The sequence below is a fragment of the Aythya marila genome, assembly GCF_965140915.1.
Source record: "Aythya marila genome assembly, chromosome: 2".
NCBI classification, from domain to species: domain Eukaryota; kingdom Metazoa; phylum Chordata; class Aves; order Anseriformes; family Anatidae; genus Aythya; species Aythya marila.
The window spans coordinates 46,150,677-46,165,155 of NC_139043.1; the positions used below are offsets into that span (position 1 = coordinate 46,150,677).

The 14,479-nt window shown below is 39.2% G+C and overlaps 1 protein-coding gene across 2 annotated transcripts; it reads left to right on the forward strand.

Moving 5' to 3' along the window:
* The first annotated feature begins 764 nt into the window (after positions 1-764).
* LZTFL1 (leucine zipper transcription factor like 1) lies at positions 765-10,076 on the forward strand. 2 transcript variants are annotated; one of them, XM_082752110.1, is made up of 10 exons: positions 765-813; positions 1,238-1,362; positions 1,857-2,051; positions 2,548-2,608; positions 3,125-3,193; positions 4,716-4,781; positions 4,915-4,992; positions 7,616-7,789; positions 8,277-8,380; positions 9,135-10,076. In XM_082752110.1, the coding sequence occupies exons 1-10, from the start codon at positions 811-813 to the stop codon at positions 9,151-9,153; spliced, it is 894 nt and encodes a 297-aa protein (XP_082608236.1). In that variant the 5' UTR covers positions 765-810; the 3' UTR covers positions 9,154-10,076. The 2 variants fall into 2 exon arrangements, with proteins under 2 accessions (XP_082608236.1, XP_082608237.1); XM_082752111.1 differs by lacking the exon at positions 765-813 and adding an exon at positions 856-967.
* Positions 10,077-14,479: the final 4,403 nt, after the last annotated feature.

Consider the following 14,479-nt stretch of genomic DNA (forward strand, 5'->3'; position numbering starts at 1 on the left):
ACTGCAAGTTAGGAGACAGAGGATGAGCAGGACACACTGTGGTACATGGCAAAATCTTTCTTCTGCAGCCATGAGAGAAACCTGGCAACAGGTCAAAACCTTCTTTCTAGCTACAGTCTCCTGTAGCCTGATGGCTTGGCTTTCCTTAGCCATATGATTTAACTGGACGTTTGTCCATCCCCTACCAAGGCAGCAGGACCGTGCAGCTGCTGGCTGAGCCAAATTTAGGGCATGACCGACTATAACCAAGGGACAGAGAGGTGCCAGAGGCTTTGATGTAAAACGGCATTCCTGCTCACTGCTACTGGTCTCGGTATTTCAGACCCAAATTTCGGACAGCATTTCTCACACCTTCAGGGCACCTGACACAGCAGAGGGCACGCACAACGCCATTTGCGTGCTTAACCTCTCCTGTGCTCATTAGCGAGCGGGCTGGGTGCTATTTTGAAACAGAGAGAAGCCAACAACTCCAAAGCCAGAACTTTTTTTATTTCCAGATGGCATTAAAGAACACAAAACAATAAAACAGAAACAGCACCACAGGGAACACCCGCCCCCCCTCCGCCTGCGGAGCGCCCCCCTCAGGGCGCACCAAGATGGCGCCGGGCTGGCCGGGCGGTTGCCCGGGGAAACGGCCGCAGGCGGCTGCGCAGTGCAGGGGCAGGGAGGAGAAGCGGGCGCCGCGAGTGACGTCAACGAACCGCAGCCAATAGGAGCGCGGCGCGGGCGCCGGCCGGGCTCCGTTGCCATGGCAACGGGCAGGCAGCGCGGCCCGCCCAACGGCCGCCCCGCAGCGGCGAAGGCGTCGCCATGGTGAGTAGCGGGGCCCGGCCCGCAGGGTGTCGGGCACCTGGGGAGCGCCCGGGCGTGTGGGGGCCACACAGGGAAATATAGCTATTATTTAACATAACCAATACAATAACGGTACAATAATCCTTTGAAAGCAAGCTTAGAAACTATTTGGGAGGTAACTCTTGGCAAAACTTGTGTTCATTTTTACTTATTTAAGTGTCTGTTTATCGCTATGCTTGTATTGAAACTAGAATAAAATACAACATGCGCAACAAAGTAGGCTGAAGGGGTTGCTAAAATTGTTAAATTGTATCGAACTTGCGAGATAAGACTCAGCGCTAGCCACAAAATCACGGCTCCAGTGTCCTTACCTGTGTGCTTATATCCTGTATCCTCTTCAATACCCTTACCTGTGTGCTTATGTCCCGTGTCCTTGTGTCTGCAGGCAGAGCTGGGCCTCAATGAGCACCACCAGAATGAAGCCATCAACTATATACGCTTTGCACGTTTCAAGCGTGGCCTGTGTCTCAAAACAGTGGACTCCTGCTTTCAGGACCTTAAGGACAGCAGGTACCACAAAGGGGTTCTGTATTTCATTACAAGGTGGAGGGAGCAAGAACAGAGCAGGATATGTTGGAAACAACTGCAGGTTTAAATGCTTTATGGGTGACTTTGCACAGTTTACATTTGTGTATTCGTACGGAGGAAGAAAGACCCAATTTTTCCAAATGTCACAAGTCAGTTCTTTTTAATACTGAGTTGTTTGGATTCTGGCAAATTAACAGAGATAGACAGAGTGACATTTCTTTATATCTTATTTCTGATGTGTACATTTGATGCGTGACTATTGTGGAAGTAGTATTCGTGATTTTTACTGATAACAAGATAAAATTTAAATGCAACAACCATTTACTAATGTCATTGTTGTTTAGTAACTACTGACAGGGGATGTTTTCAGGAGGACATTGCATTATATACAAGTGATAACTAGTGTAGTAGGGTCTCACAACATCACAAAATTGTGATTTTGATCATATATGACTCACCTTGACTTCTCTGTTTAGACTTGTTGAGGAGACCTTCACAGTTGATGAGGTGACAGACATGCTGGATGGGCTGCAGACTGTTGTACACAGCGAAGTGGAGTCCGAGCTCATAAATACAACTTACACCAATGTTTTGCTTCTGCGCCAGCTCTTTGCACAGGCTGAGAAATGGTACCTTAAGTTACAGACAGACATCTCTGAACTGGAGAATCGGTAACTATATTGGGCTAAATAAAATGTCTTTCAGTAATAAGAAAACTCCCAAGTGTTGATTATTTGCATTCTTTTCCTAACCATAGAAACCTGCTCTTTCCCTATTTTATCAATGAGAGGTTAATTTAAAGACTTCTTATCTATAAATTAGTGAGATAAACGATGCTTTCAAATTTGTCAGGAAGATGCTTTTATTGATAATGTTCCTACTTGATTAATTCATCGATTATGAGCAGCTAGTGGGATTTGACTAAAAAGCATATTGTCTAAGCAGGTTATATTTAAATCAAGGATGCCAAGTCTTGCAGTTCTAATGCATCTTCCCTACCATTGCATGACGTTATCTGTAGTATTTATTGCATTTGCTTGGGATTTCATCTTGTACTTTTAAGGGGAATCTGATAAGCAATAATGAGCATCAGCCTGGTAAAATGCGTTTCATAGCATAGTTCATTTAGTAAATAAATGCCTCCTTTTTTTTTGTTTTTGTTTCAAGAGAACTGTTGGAACAAGTTGCTGAATTTGAAAAGTCAGAGTTTACTTCTTCAAACAAAAAGGTAGAGTTTTATTTTAAACTATCGTAATCAAATGCCATGTGGTGTCGTGACAGATGTTTGAAATATTTTAGTGCTGCATGTTGGGTGTGGCTCTGACTTAACTTGTGTGGTTAGCAATGCATCTTATTTGTTTTGTAGCATAAATGCATATTTAGTTAATACTTATTTGAATACTTAAAGTAAGAATTAAAATTATTTTGACCTCTGTTTATATTTTTGACTCTTACAAACATCTAAGTATTTAGTGTTTTTTTTCTTAACTTTTTTGTCTTTTGGTTATTGCAGCATGGGTAGTCTTCTATAAACTCAAGTTCGCAATCCTTTTCTGACTATATGTAGTATTTTTGTTTAGCTGGAAGCCGTATACGTAATTTAGGAGCCAAGGTATCAATAAAAAATTAACTAGACAGACATTTGTTTGTGTTGACTATTTGTTATTTTACAGACTAAATGAGTACTTTTGTTTCTCCTAGAATTCTGTGTAATGTAATTTTTTAACATTTATTATTTCTTTAGCCCAGTGCAGATCTCATTAAACCAAAACTGGCTCCAATAAATGAAGGTGGGTCAGAGCTGCTAAACAAGGTAAGGATTTGTTCCTTGATGCAGTTGTAGCTGATGACTGTTCTGTTTATTCAACTGAACTGGAAATACTCTGGACATACTCTACAGTGGTGTGTCTATAATGTCCCTGTCACTATTTTAATGTCAATGTAACATACCACAGAATGTAAAGCAAAATGGTAATAAATTAATTTTGTAAAGCATCATCTATTTATTGTGTAATTACAGCCTTTCACATGTATTGCAATATTGAACTTTCTTTTGCAAAGATACTTTGTAATTATTTATTTTTCCATGAATGAGTTTAATTAGTAGAAACCAGTAAATAATTTGTTTTATGAGGCTGGCTTTCCAGCAAGGAAATAAAGTAAAATTTTTATCTGGCTGTTAGGTTTTCGGACATGCTCTTTGTCACTGGAAGTCAATCCTGTTACATGCAGCCTTTTTTGTTATTGTTGTTGTTAATAGCTTAAATTCCTCCTAAAATAATAGACACTTAAAGAATTTGGAATGTAATAATTTTGTAAATGTCTGATTTCCCACATGTTAAATAATTTCAGAATAATAAGAAACTTTCTTATACTAATGTTTTCAATTGCTTTTATTATGTATTGAACTCATTTAGTACAATCAAGCTCTTTTTAAAATGCCTTACATTTCTTACAATACACTTTTAATATATGGGGAATCCAGAAATTTTGTGAGGAGTTGTGTTTTCTGTCTTCTAACCTGCATTTCCAAATGATCTGTCAAGTACAATGTCTCAATCAAGTTGTTGTTTCCTTGTAAAATAGTTAAAACATTCATCTTAAATGTGTGTTATAACTCAGTGTAGTTATTCTTCAAAAATAAATTAAAAATCTGTCACACAACAGGTTTTTGTAGAGCACATACGTATGATGATTTTTTTTTTTTTTCCAAAAAGTGCAGTGAATTTATTCTGACTGACAAAATACACTTATTTTATATAACACCACGCTTAGGGACATGGTTTAGTGGGTGATGTTGGTTGTAGGGAGATGGTTGGACCAGATGATCTTGGAGGTCTTTTTCAACCCTAATGATTCTACAATTCTGTGATTTCATGTGACACAGAATATAATCTGAGGTAACCTGGCATTTGTCTCTCTGAAACAGGAACCATAAATAAATTCTTATCTGCCTGTTGATTGAAAATACAAGCAAGAAGCAGCAATGAGATTTTCATCTCTAAACATGCAATTTGGTTTATTGAGGATCTTGATACTCAAAAGATGCTGAACTGGCTAATCCCAATTCAGTAAAACACGTGCTAAATTTAAATGAGAGGTTCTGTAGATTACAGTAGATCTGGAGACTTTAATTTCTTGCTGACTGAGGCAGAAAACCCAATAATTTGCAAGATAGGCTTTAAGAGGTAATCAGGAGTCCTTATCAGCAAGGTCATTTTTATGAGCATTTACAAGCCTGCTTGCTTTCAAGTAAGAAAATAGCCTAGGAAATATTTGGAAAATTCAAAATAGCACAAGCTTGTTCACAAACTTTCTTTTTTATTTGCTCAAAGGCGGTTGCTTGTCTCCAAGAAGAAAATGAAAAGCTGAAGACCAGACTGAGGACAATAGAAACACAGGTAAATTTTCTGTAAGTCTGGGTACTTAATGCTGTTCACGTATTAAAGAAATCAAAATAGGAGTTCCATGGCTATTATTTTTAATTTTTCAAAGTTTTCAATTAAAATATATTTATTTTTCAATGTATCACAGGCTACAGCTGCATTAGATGAGAAGTCCAAACTGGAGAAGTCACTGAAGGATTTACAGATGATCCAGGGAGATCAAAAGGTAAATATAACTAAGATTTGGGCCTCTCACTACAAGGATACTGAGGTGCTGGAGCATGTCCAAAGAAGGGCAGTAAAGCTGGTGAGGGGTCTAGAGAACACGTCCTAGGAGCAGTGGCTGAGTGAGCTGGGATTGTTTAGTCTGGAGAAGGGGAGGCTCAGGGAAACCTTATTGCTCTCTTACCTTAAAGGAGGCTATAGCGAGGTGGAGTTCAGGCGCTTCTCCCCAGCACCAAGTGATAAGACAAGAGGAAATGGCATTAAGTTGTGGCAGGGGAGGTTTAGGTTGGTTATTAGGAAAAATGTCTTCACTGAAAAGGTTGTGAAGTACTGGAATAGGGAAAGTAGTTGAGTCACCATCCCAGCAGGTACCCAAAAAACATGTAGTAGACCTTCAGGACATGGTTCAATGGTGGATTTGGCAGCGTTGGGTTAAAGTTTGGGCTAGATTTTAGATGTTTTTTCCAACCTAAATGATTCTGTAATTTCCACCCCGCTCCCTGTGTTAAACAAACACAACTGTTGCCAGTACAGCTGACAAGTAGGTCTGTATGCCATGTTTCTTTTATGGCAGATATAAAACTTCAGGTTAGTGTTGTCACGTTTCTGCTGACATTGTCTTGTTCCTGCTGGTCTGACAATTAGCAGATAATCCAGTATGTCAGATTATTTTATGATATATTTCATGTCACATAGACCATGATGAGTTATTATCAGAAGTATTATTCCAGATCCTGTCAGAGAATAGTATTCCAGAGTTCATATTCTTAAGAACAGCATATTTAATCTGGTTATTTGCTTGTTTGTTTGTGGGGCAAAAGAAAACAGTAATTATTTCAAACATTGTCACACTTAACTGGATATAGACAAGCCAGACACTGTAATGTCATTGTTTTGAGAATTTTTTTTTTTAATTCCTGCCGTATTTACAGACTTGAAGCTAAGTTCAGTATCATAAAATTTTTCACTTTAATTTTCATATTTTAATCCTGCTTTCTTTTCATTTTGCTTTCTAATTGGTTTATGGTATGTACTTGGCTTTCTTAGTATGTTTTAGTTGTGTCTAGTAACTTCCAAAATCTGTATTCAATAATAGTATTTAATAGGGAACTTGATTTGTCATTCAGACAAATATTTTATCTGTTTTGTTAATCCTTAAATTATGAAAGGTTTAATATTAGAGGGTTTTATTAAATCCTGGATAATCGTGCTTGTAGTTTTAAAAGATTGGAAGCAAATCTCATCCTACTTTTCTGGTTAAATATGAATTGGCCTGAATGTCAGGGTGGTGACTGAGTTATCTACAGCTTTCATGTTCTAACTTGCTCTCTCTATAATCTGTCACCTTCTTCTCCAGCGCTTTGTCTCTCTCTGGGCATGTATATGTGGTTGAAACTAGCTAGTAGATACAGTGTAGATATATACAATGTAGATATATACAACTGTATTTAGTCAATGAATGTATTAGTTGTTTGGAGAACGTGCTAAATTTTATCTGGTTTCTCTTCATATTTTTGTAAGATGGGTGTCAATAAAATCATATGAACCCAGTTGTACATTAAGCAGTAGTTCTCAAACTCTTTAGGCAAACATGTCATGAGTGCCAAACTACATTTTTAAGGACTAGCTGTTAGCTCAGCAGACTTTGTTTAATTTATTTTCTATTTTTTTAATAGATTAATATAATTTCACAGACCAAGTGTGAACCACACTTGGGGAGCAAATACTCTGTTGTGTCAGTCTAGCATGAGGATTTAGAATTTTTGTGCAATTTTTTCAGTATTACAGTCAGAATAGATAGGGATTTATGCTATACATACTAATATACTCAGCATAGACAAAGGAGCAGAGCTTGCTTCATTCTCAAGTTTTGTGCTTTTTAAGGTGCCAGTGGTTCAGCCTCATCCTGAGTCATTAGACTTTTGAGAGTTTGAAGTTCAGATTTTATTCCTGAGAGAGGTTTTTTTTAAATGGAAATCCATAGAATAATTACATGAATGTAATGTTTTGTGACCCAGGACCGATTGCTAGAAGAGTTTGGGTTGTTTCACCTCACAAGGAAAAAGTAAAGTTGCTTCACAAGCAACTGTGGAGGCTCTTCTTGTATTTCATCCGAGAACAGTGCAGTATTGGTACCTGGTTAATAATATGATCCTTAACATTTTCATCCATTCCTACAAAGCATTACCCTAATGGCTTTTAAAACAGCTGTGATATGTTACCCACTTTAAAAACACCTTAAAGATGCTGTTTTAATCTTACTATGTAACTTTCTGTATGCTGAAAACCTTCATGTGATGTGCTTCATCATGTGGTTTTGCTTAACGCCTATAGAAATAAAATGAGATCATGAAATCTCAGCAGGGCAGAGGAACTATCTTTAAAATGCATTTATTAACTTTTTTTTAAGTTAGAAATTCTCTAGTTCTTTAACTAACTTCATTAGTTAACTCACTTTGTTAAATAACTTTGTTAATTAAAGCACTTCTAGTTTAGGTTTTACAGGAAAAGAGTAAACATTATAAAAATTAAGATGTACCTATTTTATGTGGAATTTTGCTTTTGACATTTTTAATATTTCTTCTCTTGCATTTAACATATTTTAAATATTTCTTCTTTTGAAGACAAATGTAAACAAGGATATCACTGAACTCGAGAACAGAGTGGCAGCTTTGAAATGCCAGTTAGAGAAGACTTTGAATGATTCTACTGCAAACCAAAAATCCCTGGAAGAGAACTTGGTGACGACAAAGCATGACTTGCTTAAGCTTCAGGATCAGCTATCCACAGCTGAGAAGGTTGGCATTTTATTGTAATGTGAAGATGAGCTCCTTACTCACTTTTTACCTGATGAGTAAATAAAAAAGCACATGCTACAGGATACAGCGTTTACTGGGTCACATTGGTGCTAGTATATTTTTGTTATTTCTTTGGAAAACATGTTACATGTAGAATAGCAAAGCCACAACTAACTGTGTGGTTGCAATGAAATGAATATTTTAATATTGTCTCTTTGTCTGCATATTCATTTCTGAATGAAGATGGTGTTCCCTGTCTTCAGAAGATTTTAGCCTGCTTTCCATAGAAAATGAAGCTTGTATTGCTCTCTGTCCCAGTAATATCATCTGAATCTACTAGCTGATTTCATCTAAATTTGAATAAGGATTTCAACTTATTCAAACTGCTATTCTGAAACTTGAGGGGGAAAAAAGGTCGTATTTTAAGAAGTGTATTAGCATGGTTTTCATAATATTCAAATAATATGTTGGTGTTATTATCACGTAGGAGTTAGAGAAGAAATTTCAGCAAACAGCTGCTTACCGCAACATGAAAGAAATTCTTACTAAGAAGAATGAACAGATAAAGGATCTGCGTCGAAGGCTTTCCAAGTAAGTGGTGCTGTTCTATCTGTCCAAACAGGATCCATATTCGGCTCCTATTTTTTGTTGTTCTGTCTCTAAAGCAGACTGCAAATTTTCCCTTAAAAAGAATTTCTAGTAGGCTATTCCCTGATTTTTGACAAGCCAGTCCTTTTAATGGATACGAGGTGAATGGGACTGAACTGTGGCTGCAACCTTAGCTATTGCCTACCAAGTAATGTAGTATGGAGGGGATACAAAATATTAGCGAGTGCAGTAGGAAAGCCCCCAGAACCTAAACAAAGAGATACAGAAGGGAGATGTAGCAGCTTTACCTTTTTTCTTCCACACTTCCTTATGGGAATGGGAAGTGAATAGTATGTAAGCATGGTTAGGCTCACATTGGATAAATAAGGATACACCTGTCCCTTATATTGGGTAGAAGACCCGAATAGGGTCATCCTGCAAGTGGCAAGTGAGCTTTGACAATGTTGATGCCTGGAGGAGGACAGAGGTGGAACTTTAAACTTCTGCCTGTATTTTGGGGTTTGTGGGTACATTCCAGTTCATTCTCTCATTCTACTATTTGGTAAACTGGCCAATATTAAAAGGGGAAGGTAGTCTGGAAAGTATATGCGTTTGTCTGTGCCCTAAGTCATGTGGTGCACCTTGACAGGAATGCATCGCTAATGGGAGTAATTCATTGCTTGGGTTTTGTATGTTCTCTAGAGATAAAATGTCTCTTGACTACTTTCTATTCTGTTATTTATTTTTTCATCCTCAGATATGAGCCAGAAGACTGAGATACCAAAAACATCTGATCTATCAAAAGCTGCCATAGAAAGAAGATATAGACTGGCGTTATTTTTTAACAATTTTTGTTTTGAATGGTTTATTCTATGTTTCTAGTGCTTAAAATAACTTCCTATTGATACTAAAAAGAATGCTGAAACCTCTACCTTACTTCCTTACAGATTTGCAATTTATAGCTCTTAGCTTATGTAGTCATGTTTTTAATTAACCATTGACATTCCTTGAGAAATAGCAAACAGCAACTTATTGAAGAACTGAGACAATTCTTTGCAAAGAAAGGAGTTTATTTTTGTTAAGAAAAGAAAAATAAAAATAAGCACCAGGGTTTTTATATTGTTGTCCCTGAGGTGAAAACTTGAGATATGTTTGTATAGTTCCCATAGCCATGCAGCGGCATTATATGTGAAAATTGCATCAGTAACAGTAAACAGTAGGAAAAAAAGAAAGAAACGTGCTGATTCCATAGCATTATTTCACACTGAATAGCTGAGCCCTTAACAAAATGTGACCAGTAACATTTGGCTAGACGGTACTCATTGGGTGAGGTAAATATGCTTTACAGGGGAAGCACTAGACCCTTTCAAATAAAACCTTTCCCTTTAAATTATTTCAAACAAATGTGAACATTGGAATACCAGATCTGATTGTTCCAATGTTCTCAATGTTAAGATGAACATCTGAAAAAGCATGAGGAAGTTGCTAATGGAGCAGCTTTCCCAGGAAATACATTACTTTAGGTATTTTCACCTCCTTATTTGTAACCTCAGCAGAAAACAGTTTACTTCTCTCAAAGTCTTTTATTTGTAATCCTCTGCCTTGAATTTATCTGGCAGCCTCTTAATACTGCGTTTTACTTTTTCGTCTTTCTCTGTTCATATGTATGTTGTATATTTCTCCAAATAAAACCTGTATGTTTTCAAACATCTCATATTTAAGGAGTTTTTCTGTTATCGTTGCTGTTGGTTTTGTGTTTGTTTTTTTTTTTTTTTTCACGTGAATGTCTTATATATCTTTTAAATATTTGTAGAAAGTACTGCCAGATCAGTAAAGGATCTTGCTGGAAATGCAGAGATGTAAAAAACAGATTCGTGCCCAGAGCCACACCCATCAAACAGCTGTAAAAAAGAGTTTCAGCGGCAGGGCTGGGACCAGGTGCATGTCAGAGAAACTGACATATAACTACTTGTCTTGGGAGCTGCTTGAGCTGAAATGGATCATTTTTCCTCACTCTTTCTTGAACAGGCTGAGTTGTTAAAATGGCTATTGTAGTGATTCCACAGTCAAATCTGCTGCACATTTGTAGTCTGTTGGCTATTTCTCCCCACTGTTTCAGCAACTTTGGTTTCGAATAAAGTCCAGTGCTTGTAGTGTGATACTATTGATGTAGTATGACAGCAGGGCTTTGTGGGATGATGTGCTCCACACGCAAGGTCAGTTAAATTCAGGAGAGATTATTTTGTTCTTTGTACAGTCACAAAAATGTTATGTTTTTAATAGGGATGTACCAAAGAGCTTCCTGGCTTGTGTTTCCTCACAGCTGTTGATACCAACATGAGGACTTGTCTGGACAAATACTGTGTTTTGCTTTGTAATGAAACTAATTCTAACAAAATCTGTTACTATTTCTAAAATGACAAGCAAAGGGTGGAGCAAGGCTGCTGCTCTTTTTTTCTGGTGAATCCTTGGCAGTTGACTTAGCTAGACTATTGAATCTCTGATATTCCTTCAGTATTTGGTTAAAAACCATTTCAACAAGCACGTATGCTCTCCATTTCAGTCTCAATAATTAACAAGATGGCCATATGCTAGCGCAGTTTCAGACCTTGTTATCTCTTCAAAGGGGTAAGGCAAATCTCATAGGGAGCTGCACAGTGCAAAATCGAAACACTGACTTTGATTACCCTATCTTGCTGATTGCTGGTTTAGTGAGTATGAGATTAGTGTGATTGCTGTCATTTGTATCGCTAATGGTTAAGTGAAAGGTCTTGTTTGGAGCTCCAGATAAACATACATCGTCTGTCGGGCTGTCAGAGGAGACCTGGAGCATTATCCAACAGCGATTCTCTTTTTGTTGAGATAGTCATGGTGTTTTGAAGATGGAGATGACATCTGAACCTCTCCTGATTGTGTCTGACGTCTAAAACTTCACTTATTTCCCCCCAGTGTAAATTCTAATATTGCTTTTATTAGCTTTTGTTCTTGGAAGTTTATTATACCGCTCGAATAGGCATCATCCATTTTTTCCACTCCAGCTGTTAGTTACCAACTTATGCCTGAAGGGAATATTTAAAAGGAAATTTTCTCCATAAGCAGCTGATTTGCAGGAATGAACTCTTTTTCTTTGATTGCTTTTGTTTGTTTTGTTTTCTGTGTTTTGCTTGCAAACTGAAGAGTATCTTCTACAGGAATGAAATGTAGGCAGCTCGGCTTTGCTGGTGTTGACCATGACAGCCAACCAACAAACCTGTGCTGCAGGCTGATGTCAGGGCAGCTGTAATTTGGATGCTTCCCACATACTTGATTTTGAGAAAAGCACAACCCTCTACCATGCACCTACTTTTTTTTTTTTTTAATTTTTATTTTTTTTAATCCAGCCAAAAAGTTCTTGAGATTCCTCAGTTTGATTTCCAACTTCTGGCATTCACAAGGACAGATCTTGTTTTCTGCATGGTAGCAAATGCTGTCAAAGCAGGCAAATGATTCTTTCTGCCCCAGGAAATGAACACGAATGATCTTGGGGTGTAAGGTGGCTGAATGGATCGAGATCAAAAAAACTGAAGCTGTGCAAGGAGTGCAAGCCTTTTAAAAAAAAAAAAAACACTAAAAATGATTTAATGGATAGGATAGGTTTGCATGTGAGCAGGTAAGATAGGTTTGGATGTGAGCAGGATAGGATAGGTTTGCATGTGAGCAGGTAAGAAATTTTAAAAAGAAATTCAAAAAATAAAGGCAATTTAGTTTTTCAGAGGATGGGTCTGAGGGCTGGGTGCACTAGGTGCAATTCTCTGAAGCAGAACTGCATTGAGTACACCTTCTTGGAGGAAATACCCTAAAAATAAACTCAGTCAAGAGATGGATAGCTGTGGTGCTAGAGAAAGCCAGGAAAGTGAAGAGAAGGCCTCTTCTCAGGCGCATTTTATTGGGTGTAAGGCCTCCATAAAGATGCTTTACATTATCGATCTCTGGAGACTGAGGTAGTGCAGAATGGTTTCAGCGTGATCAATGGGGTGGGTGTAAGTGTTCAGAGTACTGACCTCAAGGGCATCATCTACAGTTTGGAAGCAGGCAGCAAGAAGTAGTGATAAGCAGGAGGAACGATTGCAATCCAGCAATCCTAATCACTGCTTAGGGAAATAACCGTACTCTCCAGCTACACCCGGAGCAATCAGCCAGCCTACGGGCTGTCAGAGATCTGTAAATCCACCGGGATTCTTTTTCTCTCATGAAGTGAAGAAACAACAGCACGTGCTACCATAGATGGAGAGACAAAAGATGAGGATTTGCAGTTGGTACCTTCAGCTAAGTAATTCCGGTTTTGCTTCAGTGAGAAATGGGATTCTCTGCTTTGTTTAGCACCTTCTGATTGGGTTTACATGGGGCAGTTCTCTTGCCATCCCTGACCTATTCTGGGGATGAACTCCTACTGTTTTTCAACCGTTCCCCCAGACCACACACTCTTTAATTTGTGATATACAGGGGGAAAAAAAGTTCTCACTAATCATCCTTTAACATGACCAATGAAATGATCAATGTTTCTTGCTTATCTATTAAAGACTTATCTCCGTTCCTCCAGATAAAGCAAAAGTCCTCACCCAACCTAAAGGAAGGAAACCTACAGAAGATAAAATCTTGACTGGCATCAGAAATAGCATCTCGATTTCTTGAGGTATGTGTGGAAAATCCTACAGCAAGAACCCGAGCTGTTTGTGAGACTGGCATTTATGAGAGGCAATGATTCATTTCATTGCATCTGAACTTCCTGATCTAGCCTGACCCGAGCTGAGGATGGCACACCTCTGTGCCTGCACAGCCTCCCACGTCCATTAGTAAACTAGTTTGAAATGTAATGGGAAGGAGGTACAGAGCCAAGGAAATCTTTAACTTGATTATGCTCATCAGTAGCCGTAATCTATTCACACAGAAGCATCCCAAGTGCTGGTGATGTGCTATTTTTAAGGCTCTCCTTCCTTGTGCTATTGAAAGCTGTCAGTCATTTATCGTCTGTAATAAATCCCACAGGTAGTGAGGGACATTTATTTTTTAATAACTTGCAACAGTTTTCTTGATGTGGGGTAGTTAGTTAGCCATACCTGGAGCTTCTCAGTGTGTCCTTCAGTTTAGTAGCTTTTGGCCCTAAAATTGCCTCAGGTTTTTCCTTCCAGCAGACTTCAGTGTTATCCACGTGATGTGTTTCCAGGGCTAGCTGGCACACTTTGTGACCTGGCTACCACCTGTGGCTGGTCAGCAAGTCACAGAGGCAGGCAACCATCTACACCGAGCCTGGTGGGCTGCGAGCTCTCATGGAGAACCTCTTGGGGAAGCTTCACCTGGACTTGGTCTGCTGTTTTCGGCATGTCCTGCAGTCTGGGCTTGTGTCCAGATGTCCCGTGGTTGGAGTTCTCCCCCATGTCCACAGCTGGGAACTCGTCTCAGCTCTGCCAGTGCCCGATGGGGTGCTGGAGCCACATGAGCAAGCGGCTGGTGCTGGAGGAGGGATGCTGACACAGGCAAGTGGGTTTTATTTGTAAAAGGGACCTGGAAGGTGCCCAGTGCTGGCCTGGGAAAAAAAAAAAAAAAAAAAAAAAAAAAAAAAAAAAAAAGCCACATTTAGACAGGAGAAGGAAGCTGAGTCCTTGGACTTGTTCAGCCCCTTTTTATTGCTGGAGACGCTGCTGGTAGCCTCCTTTGCTGGCAGATCTGTCTGCAGTGCTTGAGCTCAAAGTGTACCTTGGCAGGAGCCCAAGCACACAGGGGTCACGTCCAGACCTGGCACCTCAGCGTGCCTGCAGACAGCCCAGGGGCCTCCTCGGTCCTTCTGCCTCCACAGTGGGCCACGAGCTTTCTCCCAGTGGCCTGTGTATGTTTGAAGGCATTCTAAAACAGCAACCCCTCAGAAAAGTTTGTCTGCAGCAGGAGGGTTTGAGCATGAAGGAAGTGAAGAGAGACTGGGCTGTGGCTGAAGTGGTGGTCTCAAAGCTGCAGCAGGCTTACATGGGTGACAGGGACAGTTTCAAGGGCACTTCTGGAGCTGGGGAGCATACCGGGGTGGGAGTATTGGATGCCCAAGGATGGACCTGTTTAGGACAACAGACACTT